Source organism: Neovison vison, chromosome 7, assembly GCF_020171115.1.
Source record: "Neovison vison isolate M4711 chromosome 7, ASM_NN_V1, whole genome shotgun sequence".
In the NCBI taxonomy this organism is placed as follows: domain Eukaryota; kingdom Metazoa; phylum Chordata; class Mammalia; order Carnivora; family Mustelidae; genus Neogale; species Neogale vison.
In genome coordinates, this window is record NC_058097.1 from 48,475,147 (window position 1) to 48,498,233 (window position 23,087).

At 41.2% G+C, this 23,087-nt stretch overlaps 1 protein-coding gene across 1 annotated transcript in view; it reads left to right on the forward strand.

Annotated features, from left to right (window-relative positions):
- Positions 1–666: 666 nt before the first annotated feature.
- The window catches only part of LOC122911696 (zinc finger protein 420-like), a 58,526-nt gene continuing 36,105 nt past the window's right edge, over positions 667–23,087 (forward strand). Inside the window, 4 exon segments of the mRNA XM_044256666.1 lie at positions 667–690; positions 966–1,025; positions 5,405–5,531; positions 6,019–6,114. Of these exon segments, the coding sequence (XP_044112601.1) occupies positions 1,011–1,025; positions 5,405–5,531; positions 6,019–6,114 (238 nt within the window). The 5' untranslated portion in view covers positions 667–690; positions 966–1,010.

A 23,087-nucleotide genomic window follows, 5' to 3' on the forward strand; every position in this document is an offset into this window, starting at 1 on the left:
GCTCTAGCTGCCCATGAGTCCTGTCTCCATACTTTAATAAAACCACGTTTTTGCATCAAAGATATCTCAAGAATTCTTCCTTGGCCAATGACTCTGAACCACAACATTCTACACCAATGGGAATTTAAAAAGTACATTCAGTTTGGAAAATGATTTAGCGGTGACTTACGAAAATAAACTTTGCTAACCAAGGGGAGCATTTTATCACCACAAAATAGGTCTCTTTGGCCCAAGGCTTATTTTAACGAAACAAAGGAAAAGCTCTGAAACCCTGCAGAAGTTGCCTTTGGTAAAACAGATTTGCATTTGTTAAGGGAAAGCTCCATTTGTGAGGGTGTCTCCCTCTGTTGTTTAGAAAGAGGGAGAAAGTGTCAATCTCCAGAAACTCTCACCAGTGGACGAGGCACAGATTAAATAGCAGTAACAATCATGGACTTGGTCACTGTGCTTTGCCTGGTCACCTCCCCCAACGCTTCCCAGTAGGACACTGTGTGGAATGATCATACTCAGAGCATCCCACCCAGATTCTGTCCGTGGAAAAAAGTGTTGTTTTAGTGAAACACTCCAGGCGATTCTAGGTGAGTCCACCAATAAGCAGGAGGACTTCCCCTGAATAGAAGACAGCTGAGCGCAGGCTTTGGCTCCAACAGAGGTAACATGGCCTCTGCCCAGTGATTCTAGAAGCATCAGGTCTGTGCAGCACACTTCTTTCTTTCTGCTCTCCCAGAAGTTGTGTGTGTATCTGTGGTTGGGAGGCCCCCTGAAAGCAGAGAAGGAAAAACTCAAAGATTAGTTTCCAAGGAGATACTCATTATTTCTGAATAGCTCTTGATACAAAAGCCTAGGAAATTGGACCTTTTCTGCATTTCAAAGTCCTACCTGGAGGCGAGTGGTTTAGAGGTCCAGAGGCTCTTCGGTGACTTTAAAAAGGCATTGTCTCCTTACGCTGCTGTGATTTCTCCTAGAATCTGTTCTGAGGAAGAACGCCAAAGGACCAAGTGAAAAAAGAAATGGCCAGTTCTCAGGTAAGGCTTGCGTCTGAGTTTAGAGGCCCAGTCATCTTTTTCTCCTGAAAATCCTCACACTTAGAAATTACAAATACTGACTTTTCTCGTTCTGATGTTTCTGCTTTATGTTTACACCTAACTTTTAAACTTTCCAGAAATGATACTCAAAATTAGGTCTTTAAAAATGCTGCTCACCTATAAATGAGAGCCTTCTAACCCTTCTCTCCAACCTGGCTTCCAGTAGGCCATCGACAGTTGTCACTTTGAGGGGTGCCTGGGTGGCTCAATCATTAAGCATCTTCCTTTAGCTCAGGTCATGATCTCAGGGTCCTGGGATCAGGCCCTACGTCAAGCTCTCCACTGGGCAGAGAGCCTGCTTCTCCCTCTCTCATGTCCCCTGCTAATGTTCCCTCTCTTGCTGTGTCTCTCTCTCTGTCAAATAAATAACTAAAACAAAACAAAAGAAAACAAAAACTTGTCTGCCAGTATTGAAAATAATCCCTTGGTGACAGATCCACGGGGAAGGTGTTAAGTTAAGGATTCCTGTTGCTGAAGGGGTCTGGTCCTGGGATATCGGTGGAGGAAAGTGGTCTTATTTAGGTCCCATCTGGAAGCTTTACAGCTCTGTATAGACCAGGAGTTAAAAAATGCAGATAAGCAGTGGATATGAGACCCAGAATAATGTGGGACATTCTCTGGAAAAAAAAAGGGGGGGGCGAGGTCCATACCATTTAGCATGTGGAAAACATACTGTATCTAAAATATACTATAGGGGCGCCTGGGTGGCTCAGTGGGTTAAGTCTCTGCCTTCAGCTCAGGTCATGATCTCAGGGTCCTGGGATCGAGCCCCGCATCGGGCTCTCTGTTCGGCAGGGAGCCTGCTTCCTCCCCTCTCTCTGCCTGCCTCTCTGCCTACTTGTGATCTCTCTCTGTGAAATAAATAAATAAAATCTTAAAAAAATAAAATATACTATCTATTCCAGGACAGGGAAAGTATATGTGATCAAAGTGTGCATAAACCCAATGTATTCCCATAATTTCATTGACATTCTGATTTGCTTCTTAAGGGAATACAAGAATGCGGTACCTACATGGGGTGTCTCTTGAGTAGATGGGGGCTCTTAAATGTTGGGTGATGATCATGAGTGGGCCAGGCTAGGGGAAGCAACAGAACACACCTGAGGCAGAACAAAGGAGCTAGAAGTTCATTGGATACACACCAAGGGAACAGGGAACTAGGAGCTAGGAGAGAGGCTGTCTGCAAGGAGGTGGTTGGTGGGACCTGTTTTTACAGGGGGAAGATGAGGAGGCATGGAGACAGATGGAATATTCCCTTTTTTGGGACTGGGACCTGGCTCTAAGTAGCCCATTGGTTACTTAGGGCCTATGGCTGTTTGGGGGTGGGTCGCCTGATGGGCCTGTCCCTGTTCAGGCAGGTAGTCACCGGGCCTTTTCCCAGTCCGGAGCTCAAGCCTGTTTGCCTAAAAGTGGCCTCAACAAAGAACACACCTTTGAGGGGTTCTTGTCTGTCTGGAGCAGAAGAAAGAATCTCGGACACAAAATGGTGAAGGGATAGTGTATCAAGTGAAGGGGAGAACAGAAGGAGAGCTTTCTAGAGTGAGGGGGTCCCTAATGGGTTACCACAGAGCACTTTTATGGTGGTTCTTTTATAGAAAAGTGACCAGGGCACTTAAATATTCTTGATGTCACCCCCAGTAGCACCATGATTACTTTTCCTTTGAATATCTCATCTCTGATGTTTAAAACAAGCAAGGTGGTCTGGTTGTGTTCCCTTATCTCTGGTTTCCTTCTGCCTCCTCATTCCTGGGATTTTTGATGAGCCTGTTCACTTAGCCCATTGCCTATCCATCCCCACCCAGCCCGGCCAGTCCCTTACTCAACACCAATAGTCACAGGTCCTTCAGTGTGCCTTAGGCACTCATACCAACTTGTTTCATCACAGCTGATGTTAACTTCTTTAAATGGCTTGATGCTTTCTGCCAGACAGCCCCCCAGTAATGCTCATACGTTCCTTCTTACATTCATGAGGATCTTTGATGGATTTCCTGAGTGATGTGCAGAAACCATCATGTTTCAGCTGGAAATTCCTTAGTTTCTCTTTGCTTGTCGTGTCTGATCAGGAGAACAAAGCTAAAGAAATGTAGAGGAAAATGAAATGTCCTTAAAACGTGCCACCCACCGATAAATACTAGAGAAAAGCAAAGTGTGGCTTTCTTCAAGGAATTCACAGGTGCCTTAGTGTAATGCTTTGCTAGAGGCAAAAGCTACCTCAGGTGGACAATAGTCAGACCTCCAGGATCCTGTAGGTTTTATTCAATATATGAAAATCTCTTCAAAATTTCTTTTATCTCTTATCCCCTTAACGGAAAAGCATATAATCAATGCCTTCTCAAAATCACAGTGCAGCTCTTTCTGCCAATAGGTCCTGTCCCTGAGGCTTAATAAAAACAGGGCTTTTTGTTGTTGTTGCTGTTTTTGTTTTTGACCAATAATGCCTTAAGAATCCTTTCTTGACCATTTGCTCACAAGCCACCTCACATGAGTTTGCACTGGGCAGATGAAGGCTCCCACCTTGCTGTAGTTGGTAGCACGGACTTCTGGGAGTAGAGGATCTGACTCAGTCAGTCCTCCCTCTTGTGAGTTTTACTTGATTCCACACTCATGTCATAGACATACTCTTAAAAAAAAAAAAAGATATTGTTTCTGTTTATTTTAGAGTGAGAGAGATGGTGTGTGTGAGAGAAAGAAGGAGGGTTGATCCAGGGTAGAGGCAGAGGGGGAGGGAGAGACTCGGCTGACTCTGTGCTGAGTAGATCCCAGGACTCTGAGACCATGACCATGACCTGAGTTCCAAAGTCAAGAGTAAGATGCTTAACCCATTGTGCCACCCAGGCACTCTATTTCCTCCTTTGTATTTTCAGAAGAAGAAAACAAGAATCACATAATTAACATGCTTGAGGATCTTAAAATCCTGAAATAGGTCACAGATGATGATTGAAACCAAAGCGTTTGATTAAATACTGTGTACTGGGACTTTCAAGCACGGGGGTCAAGAGAGAATTCTGGAGATGCTGTATGGTACCAGAAAGGTTTATTGCAGTAGCATGGGGACAGGACCTGTGGGTAGAAGGAGCTGCAGGTCAGCCCCATGAAGCTGGTGGTTATGTGCGCAGTGTTCAAGGGGGGAGGGTAGGTGCACAGAGTATTAGATCACAAGTGTTCATATTTGTAGGTGTAAAACTACTTTTGTAAGATTTCTCCGATGTTATTGTTCAATTCGATATTAATATTGGTGAGATGTACAGGGAGTCAAGAGACCCTTTAAGAATGTAGCAAGCAGGGGTGCATGAGTGGCTCAGTGGGATAAGCCTCTGCTTTGGGCTCAGGTCATGATCCTGGAGTTCCGGGATCGAGTCCTGCATCAGGCTCCCTGGTTGGCAGGGAGTCTGCTTCTCCCTCTGACCCTCCCTCTTCTCATGTTCTCTCTCTCTCGTTCTCTCAAATAAATAATAAAATCTTAAAAAAAAAGAATATAGCAATTAGTGTATTTTTTATTTTTAGCAGAACTAGGAAGCCTGTGGGTCAGCTTTCTGAGTTAAAGGTAAATGTTTTTCTGCTTGTATCCCTCATCATACTACCCGTGTAAATAATAGCTGTTTTTAAAAAAGATTTTTGGGATTTATTTATTTGACAGAGAGACTCAATCCCAGGACCCTGAGATCATGACCTGAGACGAAGGCAGAGGCCCAACCCTCTGAGCCACCCAGGCACCCCAATAATAGCTGTTTTATCTGTATCATTCTATGTGTTTGTGTTGATACTGGGAATAAAAGACAGAGGCAGCATCATGTGAGCACATGTAAGTCTCATGTGAATGAAAATGGTCCTTGAGTTAATCACTGTGAGGTTTTCTACTGTGCCACTTTTTTTTTTTTAAAGATTTTATTTATTTATTTGACAGACAGAGATCACAAGCAGGAAGAGAGGGAGGCTGAGGGAGAGGGGTAAGCAGGCTCCCCGCTGAGCAGAGAGCCCGATGTGGGGCTGGATCCCAGGACCCTGAGATCAGAACCAGAGCTGAAGGCAGAGGCTTAACCCACTGAGCCATCCAGACGGCCCTAGTCATTAACCTTCTATTGCGTGGTTTCTGTTTTCACCACAGGAGCCTCTCTCCATGGGGTGTTTTGGCTAAAGTAAAGGGTAAGGGGAAAAGAAGAGGTTAGCTCAAATGTGGGATAAAGTTTGGTGGGTACAGTGAGATAAGCAGTGATGGCCAGGTGTTGGGGTCTAGCTGGTGACATTAACTCCCTCTTTCAACTTAGGGACCATTGTGAACTCTGTCAATGGCCCCTTGGTGACTGTGGTATTTATTGCAGGGACAGCTGACCTTCAGGGATGTGGCCATAGAATTCTCCAAGGAGGAGTGGGGACGCCTGACCCACACTCAGCGGCAACTGTACAGGGATGTGATGTTGGAGAACTACGGACACCTTCTCTTCCTGGGTGAGAATGACTCCTTGCAGATTTCCCAGACCCACACTCAGGGTTTCATTCTCCTTTGAAGACTGTCTCTTGGATGATTCCTCTTTGCATAACTGGAGATCAGATCACTACACTAAAGAACACAAGTAAGGGTTGGTAGGTGTAGACAAAAATCCTCCTGACGATTGCTTTTCAGCTTTAGCCTCCCCTTCATTCAGGTAACAACATTTCTATAGATGAGTGGCTGTTGAAAGTCTGATGTGGCATAAAACGGTACCGCCTGCATTTAAACTCCAATTTTCACTCCTTATTATTGTATTGGCAGTACTTAGAAGCGCAAGTTAGGATGTGACTCTTTGAAAGTCCTTCATGTTCTACAGGGGCTGCTGGTTAACAGTGTTTGGTAAATCATCTTTTAGAATTCTGCAATGTTCTCTCTTCTCTGCTGATGCAGTGTAGATTGAAAGACTCTCCAGCAATAAGTATATTCGATTTCTCTATTAAACAGGTCTCATTGTGTCAAAGCCTGATTTGGTCTCCTTTTTGGAGCAAAAGAAGGACCCTTGGGATGTGACGAGAAAGAAGACAGTGGTCTTTGATCCAGGTAGGTGGGAATGGATGAAGCAGATGACAGAGGTGAAGTCCAAGTCTGAAGGAGGAAGGTAAACCTTCAAATGTGGTTCCAGTAGCTCTGCTTGAATGAAAATCAGTTGGAAAAGCCCCGTCTTGTGTCTCTGTCTCTCCCAGAGGGACATCTGTGAGCCAACATCATCATGCTTTTATTTTCTCTAAGGATTCTGCTTCAGCTCCAGTGATGGTCCATCATGTCCACAGGGAGGACCAGGAGACTCTCCTCGGACTGGGAGGGTCTCCATAATCTGAGAGCTCTTCATTGCTTTGAGGGTCTTGGGAAAATCTCCCTATTTCTGAGGGTCTCTGTGCTAAGTCTCTTCTAAGTTCTGTTTTGCTTCATGTGAGAAAGTGTGACCGCGTTGTGGTGGGCATACTTGGGATTGGTGCAGAAAGACCCGGAACACTGGAGATAGACCCACATAGTTTCTGGTTTATGCTTTCCAATGTTACGGAGGCTTTAATCTAAACATATAAAACTGAGACTCCATAAATTCATCAGGTAACAAAGCACTTCCCTAAAATGAGAGAATATAATCCTTTATTTCACTTCAAATATTCATTCTTCGGGGCAGCTTGGTGGCTCAGTGAGTTAAGCCTCTGTCTTCAGCTCAGGTCATGTTCTCAGGGTCCTGGGATTGAGCCCCACATTGGGCTCTCCTGAAGGAACCTGCTTCCTCCCCACTCCCACCCCCCTGTCTGCCTCTCTGCCTACTTGTCATCTCTGTTAAATAAAATCTTAAAAAAAAAAAAAGAACATTCACAACTAAGTGAGTTGTTATAATATTGGCATTAATTTCAACATCTATTTATTGTTGAATTTATATTCTCTTTGCATGAGAAGCACATTTGGTGACTCAAAAGCAATTTGTTCTTAAAGATTTTATTTATCTATCTATTTATTTATTTATTTAGATTTTATTTATTTATTTGACATAGAGAGCGAGAGAGATCACAAGTAGGCAGAGAGAGAGGCAGAGAGAGAGGAAGGGAAGCAGGCTCCCTTCCTAGCAGAGAGCCCGATGCAGGGCTCGATCCCAGGACCCTGAGACCATGACCTGAGCCGAAGGCAGAGGCTCTACCCACTGAGCCACCCAGGTGCCCCTCAAAAGCAATTTTTACATTTTTAAAAAAAGGACTTATTTAATTATTTGACAGATAGAGATCACAAGTAGGCAGAGAGGCAGGCAGAGAGAGAGAGGGGGAAGCAGGCTCCCTGCTGAGCAGAGAGCCCAATGCGGGGCCCAATCCCAGGACTTGGGATCATGAAGATCCCGGAGCTGAAGGCAGAGGCTTTAACCCACTGAGCCACCCGGTGCCCCAATTTTTACATTTTTTATACCTCTGTATCTTGTCTAGGTGTTATATTTTGTCCTAACTGTGGTGTTGCTCCAGTGATATGCTTTGACACTCTTCTCATTAACTTTTCTGTCTTTGTATGTATGTTCATTCCTGTTACCTTAGAGATTCCTTAAAACATCTTTTTTTTTTTTTAAAGATGTATTTATTTATTTGGCAGACAGAAATCACAAGTAGGCAGAGAGGCAGGCAGAGAGAGAGGAAGCAGGCTCTCTGCTGAGCAGAGAGCCCAATGCGGGGCTTGATCCCAGGACCCTGGGATTATGACCTGAGCCGAAGGCAGAGGCTTTAACCCACTGAGCCACCCAGGCGCCCCTCCTTAAAACATCTTAAAGTTACATAGCAAACCATTTTGAACCAAAGTCAGTTTTATAGGAAAGTTTTCTACTTAAAACTCTTCACTCCTGAACCTACTTTATGTTACCACTATCAGAAATTCTTTTATGTTGTGTAGTTAATTAGGTCAATTTATGATTTTTAATGCTTTTGTTTAAGAACTTCTGTAGCAGAAATACAGGTGACCCCTGCTACCTCATTACAGCAGTACAGGTTTCCAGAATTGTGTAAATATTTATATTAGCAGGAGTTTTATGTTGTCATGTGCTTTCAGTTGCTCTTTCGAATCCTTTTATTTCAAGCAGAAAGACTTCTTTCACCTTTCTTGGGACAGGTCTGCTGGTAAATCAGAGGGTCTTTTGCTTGGCATAGCCTTCATTTGCACAGTCAGGCACAGCAGTTCTGCCAGGTCGATTGTTCTTTGGTGTGGATTGTTTACTCTGCGTGTACTTGAATACATGATCGCACTCTGCTTTTCCTGTAAGTTCTGCTGAAAATTCCAGTTATACTCTCATAGCAGCTCTTTTTCATAGAAGGTGAGTTACTTTTGTCACGCTGTTTCAAAATTCCCTTTTCACCTCAGATTTTTTTTTAAGGGTTTTGTTTATTTATTTCACAGAGAGGGAGAGAGAGCACGCACAAGAAGGGAAAGTGGCAGGCAAGGGAGAGGAGAAACGGGCTCCCTACTGAGCAGGGAGCCCTCTGTGGGGCTTGATAGCAGGACCCCAGGATCATGACGTGAGCTGAAGGCAGACTCTTAACCAACTAAGCCACCCAGGTGCCCCTCACCTCTGAGTTTTGATAGGTTTATTTGTTTATTTATTTATTATAATTTTTTATTTGACAGAGAGATCACAAGTAGACTGAGAGGCAGGCGGGGGGCGCGGGGTGGAAGCAGACTTCCTGCTGAGCAGAGATTTGTGGCTCCATCCCAGGACCCTGAGATCATGACCTGAGCTGAAGGCAGAGGCTTAACCCACTGAGCCACCCAGGCGCCCCTTTTGTTAGGTTTATTATAATGTGTCAGTGTGTTCATGTCTTGACATTTATCCTGCTATGAATTACTGAGATGGTTGAGTTGATCTCTTTTTCCCACATGTGTGTGCAGTAGAAGCCTTTAGTTCTTCATGTCAGCTCTTCCCCCCTTTTTACTCTTCTCTCCTTATGGGGTCCCCTTAATGTACATATCAGTCCACTTAATGACTGGTGTCCCATGAGTCTCCCCAGACTGTCCTTTTTGACATTTTTCTTTGATCTTCAAAACAAGGGTCTTGAGTTTGTCTGATTCTTTTTTTTTTAAATATTTATTTATTTATTTGACAGACAGAGATCATAAGTAGGCAGAGAAGCAGGCAGAGAGAGAAGGAGGGGAAGCAGGCTTCCTGCTGAGCAGAGAGCCCGATGCGCCTGATGCAGGGCTTGATCCCAGGATGCTGGGATCCTGACCTGAGCTGCAGAGGCTTTAACTCACTGAGCCACCCAGTGGCTGATTCCTTGTCTGATTCTTTCTTCCACTTGAGCAAGTCTGTGGGTGACCCACTGGTGTGTTTTTACCTTCAGGCATCGTGTTCTTTAGCTCCCTGTTCCTTCTTGGCTGATTGTTAAACTTCGTCTCTTTGAGTTTACATTTTGGTCATGACCCGTTTTCTGATCTCACTGAGTTTCATATCTGTTTTCTCTTCCTTTCTCCATGCGTGTCTTTATGATGGTTAGTTCTTTGTCATGCAAGTAGGAGTTCTTCATTAACAGAGGGTCCGTTTGTGGGACTACTTTTGTTTGATGTGGCAAAGCCTTTGACTACTATTCAAAAATTACCAACATAAGGCAACACATACTGGTGAGAAGGTCGATAAAGGTAAAAAAAGAAAAAAATGTGGCAAAGCCTTTAGGCAGAATCACAACTTTCTAAGCATCAGAGAGTGCATGATGACAGAAACCCTATAAATGTAAAAAATGTGGCAAAGCTTTTATTTCATAATCCAGACTCTTCAACATGAGATCATACATCCTGTGGAGATACTGTAAAATGTCCAGAATGTAGACAAAGTCTTCACAATGAACTTAATCTTCCTCAACCTCAGAGAAAGCATATAGGATAGAAATGCCAGAAATGTAATGATGGATGAAAAACCTGTTTTAGTATATACTTCAGCAAAAAGTCTTAGTGAAGGAAAAAAAAAACATAAAAGACGTGAGCAGTTAGCGAACTATGTAATGGAATGACATTTATATAAAATCAGAAAAGTCACAGCAGAAAGCAGTTAGTCTCATTTTCCAGACATGATTCTAAATTAGGGTATTTATTATAGAAAAGAATGCAAAATTCAAAGAGTTAAATCAATAACATTTTAGCTTTGGACAGTGCAGACTTCAGGGTGTCAACTCTAACACAATTGACAATCTGCTTTTCACTCTTGGGTCTCCAAACATCCAATCACACCTAGCTTTCCATAGAAAGAGCCCATTGTTGACCAGAACCCTTACCTAAAACAAATGGTCCATATTCCCTGTATTTTATACGGTATTCTTATAGTAAGGTAGGCTTAAGAAGAGTCAATATTAAGGAAATCATAACAGAAAACATTTTTAGACTACTGCGCAATAGGTATCAACAAAATCTATGTGTAACTAGACCCAGGCCCTTCAAACCCATGTTACTCTGTTACGAGCTACATCTGTTAATATGCCTCAAAGGATCAAGGGATGATCATTGTCTGGGGAGGGATAATAGTGTGTCTCTTCCTTTTCTTTTGACCACATTTGAGATTTTTCACATGGCAAATACTATTTTACTCTTAAATCATCTCATGCTGTGCCTTTATTGCTTGTATATATGCAGAGTGATTTTATCGTTGCTGCCTCAGAGACACGAGGGGCTCTTGTATAATGGGGAATTCGCTTGTGCCACTTTGCACAGAAGGTTAAGGAGGCTCTAGTGTATAGTGAATGAGGAAAGTTACATGGAGATGCCGTTTGTGGTTGATGTGTAAGAATGATATAAATCATGGTGAAGTAAGTGTTCAGGGAGTCATTATTTACATTAAAGTAAAACAGAGAGGTGTGCCTGGGTGGCTTAGCTAATGATCCATCTCTGTTTCAACTCAGGTTTGGAAGAACCCCACGTTGGGCTCCAGCTCAGAGCCTGCTAGGGATTTTCTCTCCCTCTCCTTCTGGCCCTCCCCTGTGGTGCTCTTTCATGCTCTTTCTCTAAATAAATGGATAAATTATTTTTTAAAAAAATATTTGATTCATTTGTCAGAGAGAGAGAACAAGCAGGGGAAGCAACAGGCAGGAGAAGCAGTCTCCCAGCGGAGCAAGGATCCAGATTTGGGACTTGATCCAGGGTGCTAGGATCATAACCTGAGCTGAAGGTAGACACTTAACCAACTGAGCCACCTAGACATCCCATGGTTAGTGTTGTGTGTTTTTAACCATTTGTAAAAATGTTCTCTTATGCCAAGACCACAGTAACACAATCCGTTATGTTTTTCTAATAACATCATTAATTATCTTACAGTTTTGCTCAGAAATGTATTAAACAACATCTTCTGTGGTTTGAGTAGTGACTGAAGTTTTCTATTGTTTAAGACTTTGTTTGTAAGTAATCTCTGTAATCAACATGGAGCTTAACCTTAAAATGTTGAGATCAAGAGTCACATGCACTACCATGTGAACCATCTGGCTGCTCTTTGAATGATCATTCCTGTATTCCCATAGCAGAATGCCTTCTCAGGGCTTGGTGATAGCAGTAATCTACTTGTCATGGACAGTAGCTGGAATCTTGGCAAACTGAGAGCTGTTTTTACCATTATCTCACTGGGCGTGGATTAACTTCTACAGAATTTACTGCCAAACATGAGTTTAGTCAACTCATTGGTCATTGTCTTTAAAGGAGTTCCACCAAGAGTGATGGCTTTTGGGTGAAGAGATTTCTTTCATGATTTTGGATGTAGACTTCTTTAGTATTTTTACAGTGTGGCCAGGAGTGTGTCCATTGTAGTACACTGTGGGTCTCAAGTGTCTTCTAGACTATTAAGATTAGCCCTATGTATGCTGCCTGCAAGGAGCTAAAGTGAAGACTTCCAAGTACACCACCTTTTCATTTTCGATGTCACTCCCAAATGAGCAGCAAAACATGCTGAAGGAAAACCCATTTTGGGAACCATCATGGATATCAGAAGAAAATTATACATTTGCTCTACTCAGCATTGTTACTATTCCTTGAAATCATGTTGTGAGCTCATGGTCCACCCCAATGGTTCCTTGATTTTCATCCAGTACAGGCACAAGCAGTGGGTCGAGTGTATTCATAAGATCAGCATTTCCTCCACATCTTCACCTAAGTTCATAGCCACCCAAAGTATTTTTCTCCTTCTGTTTCACTTGACTCAACCTCCTGCATCTTTTATGTCTACATTGCTGTTGTTAATATTCTCCATTGACGGTTCCTGGAACACCTCTGCCCTAATTCCTATGTGTTTCCCAATAATTAGCCCTTTTACTGTCATGGGCCATGATTCTATTATATGCAGGGCTTACTCTTCCTCGGTAAGAAACATAAAATCCTCTCATCTTTTCAGATCCATGTAAATTGTATGCTTTTGTGCAATTTCTTCACCCCTCTCCCTTAGAAGCTCACTACAGAAATTTAAGGCAGATTCTCACAGGTATTGGGATCTCTTTACCTGTTCAAATGCAAGACCTACGGAGACATTGAGAAGAGAACATAACTGCTCACACGATTCTTCTGTATTGTATCGTGCAGATCATAGTCTTCAACAGGGTTTCAGTGATGCAGAATGGATAGATTTTCTTTCAGATCCTGTGTCAGATTCAGAAGTGTTTGATGAGGTAGTGTATACATATGAAAATTAGGCAGGAGTCAAGCCAGGGTCAAACTGAGTGGGGGATTTTGTTGGGAGATGATTTTCTGTGGGTTTATGTTTCTCCATGTTTTGTGGGTGGAGGCGTTGGAAGTTTTTCTTCTTGTCTTTCCATTGATGTTTGTGTATTAAAAAGCTTCAGAATATAGTGGTAGTATCTTGCTCTTGGATAGAGCACAGATTTGTTCACTGTACAGGAAAATAGAGAGAGCTCCTTCCATGGCAAAGTTCAGGTAGATAGGCTAGATATTCCTTTAATATATTGGGGTTTCTGGGGTACCTCAGTGGCTCAGTTGGTTAAAGTCTCTGCCTTCGGCTCATGTCATAAACCCAGGTCCCTGGGATTGAGCCCCACATCAGGTTCCCTGCTCAGTGGAGAGCCTGCTTCTCTCTCTCCCTCTGCCTACCACTCTGCCTACTTGTGTTCTCTATCTCTCTGTCAAATAAATAAAAACTTTTAAAAAAGAAGAAAAGAACAAAAACCAGATACAGATATGCCTAAACATGTGTCACTTAAAGTGCTTTTTTTTTTTTTTTTTGACAGAGAGAGAGAGATCGATCACAAGTAGGCAGAGAGGCAGGCTGAGAGGGAGAGGGAAGCAGGCTCTCTTCCGAGCAGAGAGCCTGATGTAGGACCCTGAGATCATGACCTGAGCCAAAGGCAGAGGCTTAACCCACTGAGCTACCCAGGTGCCCCACTTAATAAACTACTTTTTAGGAAGTTGCATGTAAAGGAAAGCTAACCTACTCTGCACATTAGGGTAATCCTATGTGTTCATGGGAGGATATAAACTTAGGAAAGTGAATTTATCTGTAACACAATGCTAGAGAAAGGAGAGGACATGGGAGAGAGGTGAGAGCTCCCAGCAGGAACCCAGCATTCAGAAGTGAATCCTGGAGTCCTCACAGGCTGAGCAGCCCAGAAGACACATGAAGAGCAGTCATTTCTGTGGGAGCTTCTTTAGTTGTTTCCTGCAGTATTCTCTCTCTCATGTCTCACCATTAAAGTGTACGTAATAATGGCCACATGGCTCATTAAGTCTTCTCTCCGTAAGTGGATTCTTTGGGGAATGCTGGAAAGCGCAGTGGATTTTTATGTCCATGCTCATATTAGGCAATGTCAGATTTTAGGAGGAAACCTGAGTTAAAAACAGAGCTCCTGTACCATGAACAGTGGGAAATAGTAAGGTAACGGAAAACTTCATAGTTTTGAAGGCGGTGGATTGACTGGAGTCCTGGTTACGAAATCCATCATTGTAACCAGAAGCAGATTGTACCTGCTTTATTTGTCAAAGAGGGAGCTATTTCCAAGAAGATGTTTGACATGGTGGCAGGAAGAAGGAAGGGAAAAGGTGGCTCAGAAGAGAGGCTGATGAAGTTTACCATAGAGGGGTAGAATTAGCTTGATCAGTGAACCAGCCCTGCAAGAAATGTTAAAGCAGAATCTTTAGTACAGTTAAGATAGCAAAAGTGATACAGACAAGAGGGCATCAGAGAATATCTCCCAGAAACAGTGACAAAACAAGGAATAATATGGCAATAAACACGTTTCTCTCAATAATTACTTTGGAGTGTACAGTATATTTTCTTTCAGTCAAGACACGTAGGGTGTCTGAATGGATTTTTTTAAAAAGACCCATCTATACGCTGTGTACAGAAGCCTCATTTTTGTTTTATTTTTAAGATTCACTTACTTGAGAGAAAGCATAAGCAGAGTGAGGGTCTGAGGGAGAGGGACAAGGAGACTCCATGCTGAGTGGGGAACCCAATGGAGGGTTCGATCCCAGGATCCAAGATCATGACCTGAGCTGAAGTTAGATGCTAAAGTGACTAAGCCACTCAGGCACCCCTGTAAGAGACTAACTTTAAACCTAAACACACCTGCAGATTGAAAGAGAGGGGCTGAAATGGATGTCAAAAGAAAGCCAGAGTAACAATATTTATATCAGACAAAATATAGACGATTTTTGGGGGCACCTGGGTGGCTGAGTAGATTGATCCTCTGCCTTCAGCTCAGGTTCTCAGGGTCCTGGGATCGAGCCCCGCATCTCAGCAGGGAGCCTACTTCCCCTCTCTCTCTCTGCCTGTGTCTCTGCCTACTTATGCTCTCTCTGTCAAATAAATGAATAAAATCCTAAAAAAAAAAAATAGACACTTTTGTTCTTGTATTGTCTTTATCCTGCTTTGGTACCAGGATAATGTTGGCCTCGTGGCATGATTTTTATTGTGTTCCCTCCATTCTGCTATTTCTAAGAGCATTTATTTATTTATTTATTTATTTATTGGTATTGGAATTGATCAATAAAGGCATGTAGACTTGTACTTTTCTGTACTGGGAATATCTTTATTCCAAATTCAACTCTTATTTTGTATTTGGTCTAAGAAGACTTGCTATTTCTTAGGTTCAAGGTTCGTATTTCAAACTTGGCAACTTCTACATTTGTAGGAATTATCCTTTTTTCCCTAATTTGTCTGAGTTGTTAGTATACAATTGTTTATAGTAGTCTGTTACCACAGTATATATTTCTGTGGTTAAGTGTTGTATCATTTTTTTTTTCCATTTCTCATTTTCATTTTTGAGTCATCTCTCCTTTTTTTTCTTAAGTAATGTTAAAGTATTGCCAGTTTTGTTTGTTGTTTGGTAAAACTGGGCTTTGCTTTCAATGTTATTGTTTTTTTCTGGTGTCTTTATTTCTGATTTCACTTTGGTATTTCCTCCTCCTGACTTTCAGCTAAGTTTGTTGTTGTTGTTGTTGTTTTCTATTTCCCTGTGGTGTAATGTTAAGAAAAAAAGTTGGGATGCCTGAGTGGCTCAGTTGGTTAAGCGGCTGCCTTCCGCTCAGGTCACGATCCCGGCATTCTGGGATCAAGTCCCACATCGGGCTCCTTGCTCAGCAGGGAGCCTGCTTCTCCCTCTGCCTCTGCCTGCCATTCTGTCTGTCTGCCTGTGCTCACTCTCCTTCTCTCCGACAAATAAATAAAATCTTTAAAAAAAGTTGAGGGGTACCTGGGTTGCTTAATTAATGAAGCTTCTGCCTTTGGCTCAGGTCATGATCCCAAAAGCAGACACTTCACTGACTGAGCCACCTGGACATCCCAATCATGCCATTTTAAAAAACATTTATTTATTTACTTTAGAGAAAGATTGAGATCTCCCAAATGGGGAGGGGCAGTAGGAGAGAGAAAGAATGTCACTCCCCACTGAGCATGGAGCCCAACGTGAGCTCCATCCCAGGACCCCAAGATCATAACCTGAGCTGAAATCAAGAGTTAGATGCTTAACCAACTGAACCACCTAGGTGCTCCTAATCATTGCCATTTTTGAAACCCATTCTGTAAATGTACAGTCTCGATACTATTCCGTATGTTGAAACACCCTTGAATTCACACTTGATTATGTTGTAAAATGGTAAATTGTGCTTTCGATTCAATTTATTTGTTTTAAAGATTTTATTTATTTGACAGAAATCACAAGTAGGCAGAGAGGCAGGTGGGAGGTGGGGGGCGGGGGGGAGAAAGGAGGCTCCTTGCTGAGCTGAGAGCCTGATGCGGTGCTCAATCCCAGGACCCTGGGATCATGACCTGAGCTGAAGGCAGAGGCTTTAACCCACTGAGCCAACCAGGCATCTCATGATTCAGATTATTTTATTGTCAACTTTCAAGGAATCTTCCTCACAGGTGGTAGTTTGTAGGCCTTACATGTAGCATCTCTCCTTTGGCTTTGATAACATGTTAATGCTGGTGTCACAGAGAGTGTTTTCATGGTACTCCTTATAAATGATTGAGGAGATTTGAACTAGTTTCTCATTATATATTTGTAGGAATTCTGCAGTGAACTCTTATGGCACAGGACTTCTCTTTGTTAGGCATTATTTTAAATGGCTTTTTCAACTTCTCTTTGTTAGGCATTATTTTAAATGGCTTTTTCAATCTACTGAGTAGTTGTAGATCAGTGAAGAGTTTTAAAAATATTTCTTCATGATGGAGTCCAGGTTGATTATATGTTTTTTGGTATTTACACTCATTTATTGGTATCTATTTCTTGGCATATAATTAGTGTCATTGCCTCATAATTACTTGTATTTCTGTGGTATCAGTTACACTATGTCTGTTTTACTTCTTCCAATTTTAGTTGGTCTTCTCTTTTATTCTTACTTGAATGGTCTGTCAATTTTGATTTTTTTTTCTGAAAACCAATCCTGTTGTTAGTTATTTTCCGATTTTTTGCTAAATCCTATTTGTTAATTTCTGTGTCATGTTTAAATTTCATTTCTTCTACTGGGTGCCAGGATGGCTCAGTCATTTAAGCATTTGACTTCAGCTGAGGTCATGATCTCAGGGTTCTGGGATTCAATGTTGTGTCAGGCAGGCTTCCTGCTCAGAGGGAATCACTTGACCCTCTCCTTTTGGCCCTTAACTCACTCATGCTCTCTCTCTCGTTCTCTCTCTAATAAGTCTTTGAAAATATTCCTTCCTTCTGCTGATTTTGGGCTCATATAATGGCACTTTTCATGAGGAGAGGAGAGGAGAGTGATTTGTGTTAGATCCTGACAATACTATAGAATTTTCTATGAAGTTGTGTGGTCACTATGTTGTGTGTAAGTTTATGTGTCCATGGAGGAACAAAGTCCTGATGCTTCCTACTCAGCCATCTTGCTGACATTCTCTGATTGATTTTATGGTTGCTATATTAGACATCCTCAGTATATTCATCTGCAAGTAGTAAGTGGAATGACTTTACTTTTCTGTTTTTTTCAATATCTTTCAGCTGTATCTTCACAGGGCACCCTGAGCTTCCTGCCAAAGCCATGCAAAGAAGCTTCATTTCAAGATGTGTCAATGGGCCAATATAAACATAATGTCCTTGATAAGTTACACTTGATGATAGACTGGGATAATGATCATAAAGGACATATCCAAATTGAGACTACTGCCCATAATGAGAATCTCACTGCCCATAATGGTGAAAGATACAAAATATTTTGTAAAACCTTCCTTTTTAAGTCCATTAGTTCTGCAAAACAGGGTGTTTCTGTAAGCAGCAGCTCCAATCCAATACTCAAACGTACGTATTTATGGATGGAGAATGTGGAACATTTGGAAAATTACCTAGCCTGTGCTGAACATAATGATTTGAACAATTTTGAAAATAGGATTGGATTGACCTTTCATTCAGATATTTGTAAACTTCAGGGATTTCAACATGGAGAAACAACTGCTAAGTGGGATCCATTTGAGAGGTCCTTCACTAAAGACTCAACCCTTCCAAATTCCCAGAGCATTTTCAATGGAGAGGGAATTGCTCAAGGCAGTGAATCTGAGAAAAAAATTCATCAAAGCTCAAATGTTAATAAACACCTGAGGACTCATTTTGCAGAGAACCATTTCAAACATATTAAATGTGGGGAAGTCTTTTATCAAAGATCCAACCTTCTGTCTAACAGTATGCATATAAAAGAGAATCCTTATATATTTAATGAATATGAAAGAGATTTTAACCAGTCCTCCAGTGTTGGTGATCATTCAGTAATTCATGTGGGGAAAAACCCATACAGATATAAGAAGCCCAGGAACATGTTTAGTCAGCCACCAAGAATACATATACATAAGACAGTTTGTACTGGAGAGAAAACTTACAAATGTAAAGAATGTGGCAAGGTCTTTAACCAGCAGTCATACCTTACTCAACATCACAAAACTCATACTGGAGAGAAACCTTATAAATGTAAAGAATGTGGCAAGGACTTTATCCAGCAATCAAGCCTAAATCAGCATCACAGAATTCATAATGGGGAGAAACCTTACAAATGTCAAGAATGTGGCAAGGCCTTTAGCCAGCATTCAAACCTTAGTCAACACCACAGAATCCATACTGGAGAGAGGCCTTACAAATGTCACCAATGTGGCAAGGCCTTCAAGCAGCACTCAGCCCTTGCTCAGCATCACAAAATTCACACAGGAGAGAAACCATATAAATGTAAAGAATGTGGCAAAGCCTTTAACCATGACTCAAGCCTCACTCAGCATCACAGAATTCATACTGGAGAGAAACCTTACAAATGTGAAGAATGTGGGAAGGCCTTTAGGCAGCACTCACACCTTACTCAGCATCACAGAATTCATACTAGAGAGAAGCCTTATAAATGTAAAGAATGTGGCAAGGCCTTTAGGAGAAAGACACACCTTACTCAACATCTGAGAATTCATACTGGAGAGAAACCTTATCAATGTAAAGAATGTGGCAAGGCCTTTGTCCTCCATTCAGGCCTTACTCAACATCAGAGAATTCATACAGGTGAGAAACCTTACAAATGTAAAGAATGTGGTAAGGCCTTTATCAATCAATCAAGCCATACTCAACATCAAAGAAGTCATACTGGAGACAAACCTCTTAAGTGCAAAGAATGTGGGAAGGCCTTTAAGTGGAACTCAGCCCTTAGTGTACATCACAAACTTCATACTGGAGAGAAACCTTATAAATGTGAAGAATGTGGTAAGGCCTTTATCCTCCATTCAGGCCTTACTCAGCATCAGAGAATTCATACTGGAGAGAAACCTTACCAATGTAAAGAATGTGGCAAGGCCTTTATCCTCCATTCAGGCCTTACTCAGCATCAGAGAATTCATGCTAATGAGAAACCTTACAAATGTAAAGAATGTGGCAAGGCCTTTATCCATCAGTCATTTCTTACTCAACATCAAAGAATTCATACTGGAGAGAAACCTCTTAAGTGTAAAGAATGTGGGAAGGCCTTTAAGTGGAACTCAGCCCTTAGTGTGCATCACAGAATTCATACTAGAGAGAAGTCTTAGAAATGTAAAGAATGTGGCCAGGGCTTTATCCAGCAGTCATACCTTACACAACATCACAATTCCTACTGGAGCAAGTCTTAAAAATTTGAAGACTGTGAGAGAGTTTGGAAGGACTGCTAAACCTTAAGCCTATGTCAGGGAATTCCTATTGGAGAGGAGATATATATGTGTAAAGAATGTGGCAAGACCTTTAGGCAATGATAAACCCTTGTTCCTTATCAGAGAATGTATAGTGGAGGAGATTTTACAAATATAAAATTTGGCAAGCCCTTTCCTAGTGCTCAAGCCTCTCCCAGCATTACAGAATTCATACTAGAGAGAAACCTTATAAGTGTAAAGAATGTGTAAAGTGGGGCACCTGGGTGGCTCAGTTGGTTAAGCAACTGCTTTTGGCTCGGGTCATGATCCTGAAGTTCCAGGATTGAGCCCTGCGTCATCGGGCTCCCTGCTCTGTGGAGAGTTTCCTTCTCCCTCTGACCCTCCCCCGTGTCATGTTCTCTCTCTCTCACTCTCTCAAATAAGTAAAATCTTAAGAAAGGAAGAAGAGAGAATGTGGTAAAGCTTTTGGATTGCTCAACACTTAAGTCATCATCCCAGAGTTCATACTGAGGAGAAATACTAGAAATGGAAAGAACATGACAAACCCCTGGCTGGAAGTCATAACTTGCTCAACATCATTATCATACAGGAGCAAAACTGTAATATGTAAAGACAGTTTTAAGGCCAAGCCTTTAATAGAATTCAGCCCTTACTCAGTATCCCAAAATGCAGTCTTGGTTCAAATCGTACAAACATAATGAAGAAAGACTTTCTCCTACACTTTAGAAAACATCAGAGTTTAGAGAAGAAAAGGAACTTTTAAGAGAAGAATGCATAGAAACATTTAATTGAAAATCAGATGTCAATAAATGTCACAGAATTCACAGTATACAGCAGTACACCAGTCACTCTCTTCAGAGATTACATTAAAAAAAATTTAATTAGCTAGTGTATGTACTATTATGCTTCAAAAGATACAAGGGGGATTTTTTCATTATAATTTAAATGTGTTTGTCTTTCCATTGACCCTGTATGAGATTTGTGACTTGCGATTATTCATGTATTTCTACTCTTAGAACTCTTCAGAAAATTCATTTATTTCTAGTGAGTGTGTGAAACTATGTAGGTGATTGGTGTTGCATCAGGGATATAAGAAGCTCTTCTTTAGGTGGGACTCATGCATATCTAATTTTCCATGGAAAATGAAGGACTGTGTAATGTACAATATATGAGGAAAATATAAATGATTATTCCTCTTGTGGTTATGACATTGATATAGGTCATCATGAAGTAGATGTTCAGAACATCATTCTCCATTTATTAAAACTAAAAAAAAAAATTGTGACCATTACCAGTTACATGTTTTACTAATTGGTGTTTTTAATGAAAACAAGATGGCAGTCTTCACAATAGTAATTGTTAGAGAGTATGAGTTGATGGGTTTGAAATGAATAAATCCTGACAGATAGCAGAGAATAACTAACTTCTGTAAAATGACATACACTCCTACATCCACATTTTTAGGAAATTACCAGAGTCCTGAAAGCATTTTAGTATGCAAAACTAAGGTTGTAAGAAGCTAAAATAGACTTCTATCAGATGTCTTTACTAAGCCTCATGTAATCACAAAATGAAAACAATGTAGTAGATATACAAGACATAAAGAGAAAATATCTAAGTATTCCCTTTTTATCAAATCAGGGGCACCTGGCTGGCTCAGTGGGTTAAGCCTCTGCCTTTAGCTCAGGTCATGATCTCAGGGTTCTGGGATCAAGCCCCGTATCAGGCTCTCTGCTCTGCAGGGAGCCTGCTTCCTCCACTCTCTGCCTGCCTCTTCCGCCTACTTCTGATCTCTGTCTGTCATATAAATAAATAAAATCTTAAAATAAAATAAAAATCATCAAATCAGGGCGCCTGGGTGGCTCAGTGGGTTAAAGCCTCTGCCTTTAGCTCAGGTCATGATCCCAGAGTCCTGGGATCGAGCCCCACATCAGGCTCTCTGCTTGGCAGGGAGCCTGCTTCCCTTCCTCTCTCTCCCTGCCTGCCTCTCTGCCTACTTGTGATCTTTGTCTGTCAAATAAATAAATAAATAAAATCTTAAAATCATCAAATCACAAAATAGCTAATGAATAAGAAAGTGATGAAAAATTCTAAACAGCCACACTGTAACTCCATACTTGTAGTGATACTTGCTTTAAATATAAAGGGCCTAAATTCTTGAATCCAAAGATATAGATTGCCTGAAAGGAAAGAAATACAAGAGAATCACTTCAGCTTTAGGAACACTCTGACTAAGTGCAGGTGTGGAAAAGAATATTCCATGCAAATGGAATGAAAAAGAAAGCAGGTTAGCTCTGCTTAAATCAGTGAAAATAAACTTTGAGCCAGAGAGAGTAGCAAAACATGGCAAAGCTTATTTGACATAATGGGCTCACTTGTGCAGTGTTCATAATGATGTGGTTTTTGGCAGAATGTCAAAAAAGATTTCCCTCATTGTTTTGGTTTTGGAAGGACAGGAATAGTATGATTATGTAACTTGTGTAACACTCTCCTCTTCCAAAACCAGTACCTTTTGCCATAAATGTTGGTGGTGTTTGTCCAGGTACCTCGATTGTAGCTTGTGTAAGGTTTATGAGCATTGATATGTCAGGAGTCACCTAAACAAGTAGTTGATTTTCAAAACACTTTCTGTGTTTTGAGGATTGGGGGGACAAAAAACCACTGAATAACAATTTGAGGAAACCTACTGCTGTCAGATTCTGATGTGTGTGGAAAAATATGGTTGCATTGAAAATCTTGGCAACTTACTCTAATAAGTAGCCAGTAATTTATCAAAACTAACTTGTAGAGGCTAATCTTTTCCACAGTATTCAGTTGTCTAACATCTTGCTATTATACATTGCATATTTTTTTACGTGTTATGTCATTTACATTGTTATCTGTTTTTTTTTTTTTTTTTTTTTAATTTGACCAAGAGAGAGCACAAGCAGGGGGACTGGCAAGCAGAGGGGGAGGTAGAGGGAGAAACAACATAGATCTCAATACCAGGACCCTATGATCATGACCTGAGCTAAAGGGAGATGCTTAACTGACTGAGCCACCCAGGTGTCCCTGCTATCTGCTATTTAAAATCCCAAAATAAATGACTCGGACTTTTCAGGCAGGTTACCATAATGCCCTTCAGGAAGATTCCTGTTTTATTTCTGGGCGTTTTTTTTTTTTTAATTCAGTTGCAAATGATAGGCTTCCTATGGGTCACCTTTGTCTTAGTTGTGATAGTGGATTTAGTCCAAGCTGGGGTTTTTTTTGGAAATGTACATCTTCCTGTAAGAAACCCTTATATCCTAGTTGCTTCAACATTTCTAGCATGGCTTACCTATGACTAACAGTTGTATAATTTATATATGCATTTACAAAATATAAAATGTTCACTACTTTAATTTTGGAGAAGGGTAGCTAACACATATAGGTATGATTTGTTACATTAAAGCTGTAGGTTTGTGTATTCATGTAGAGT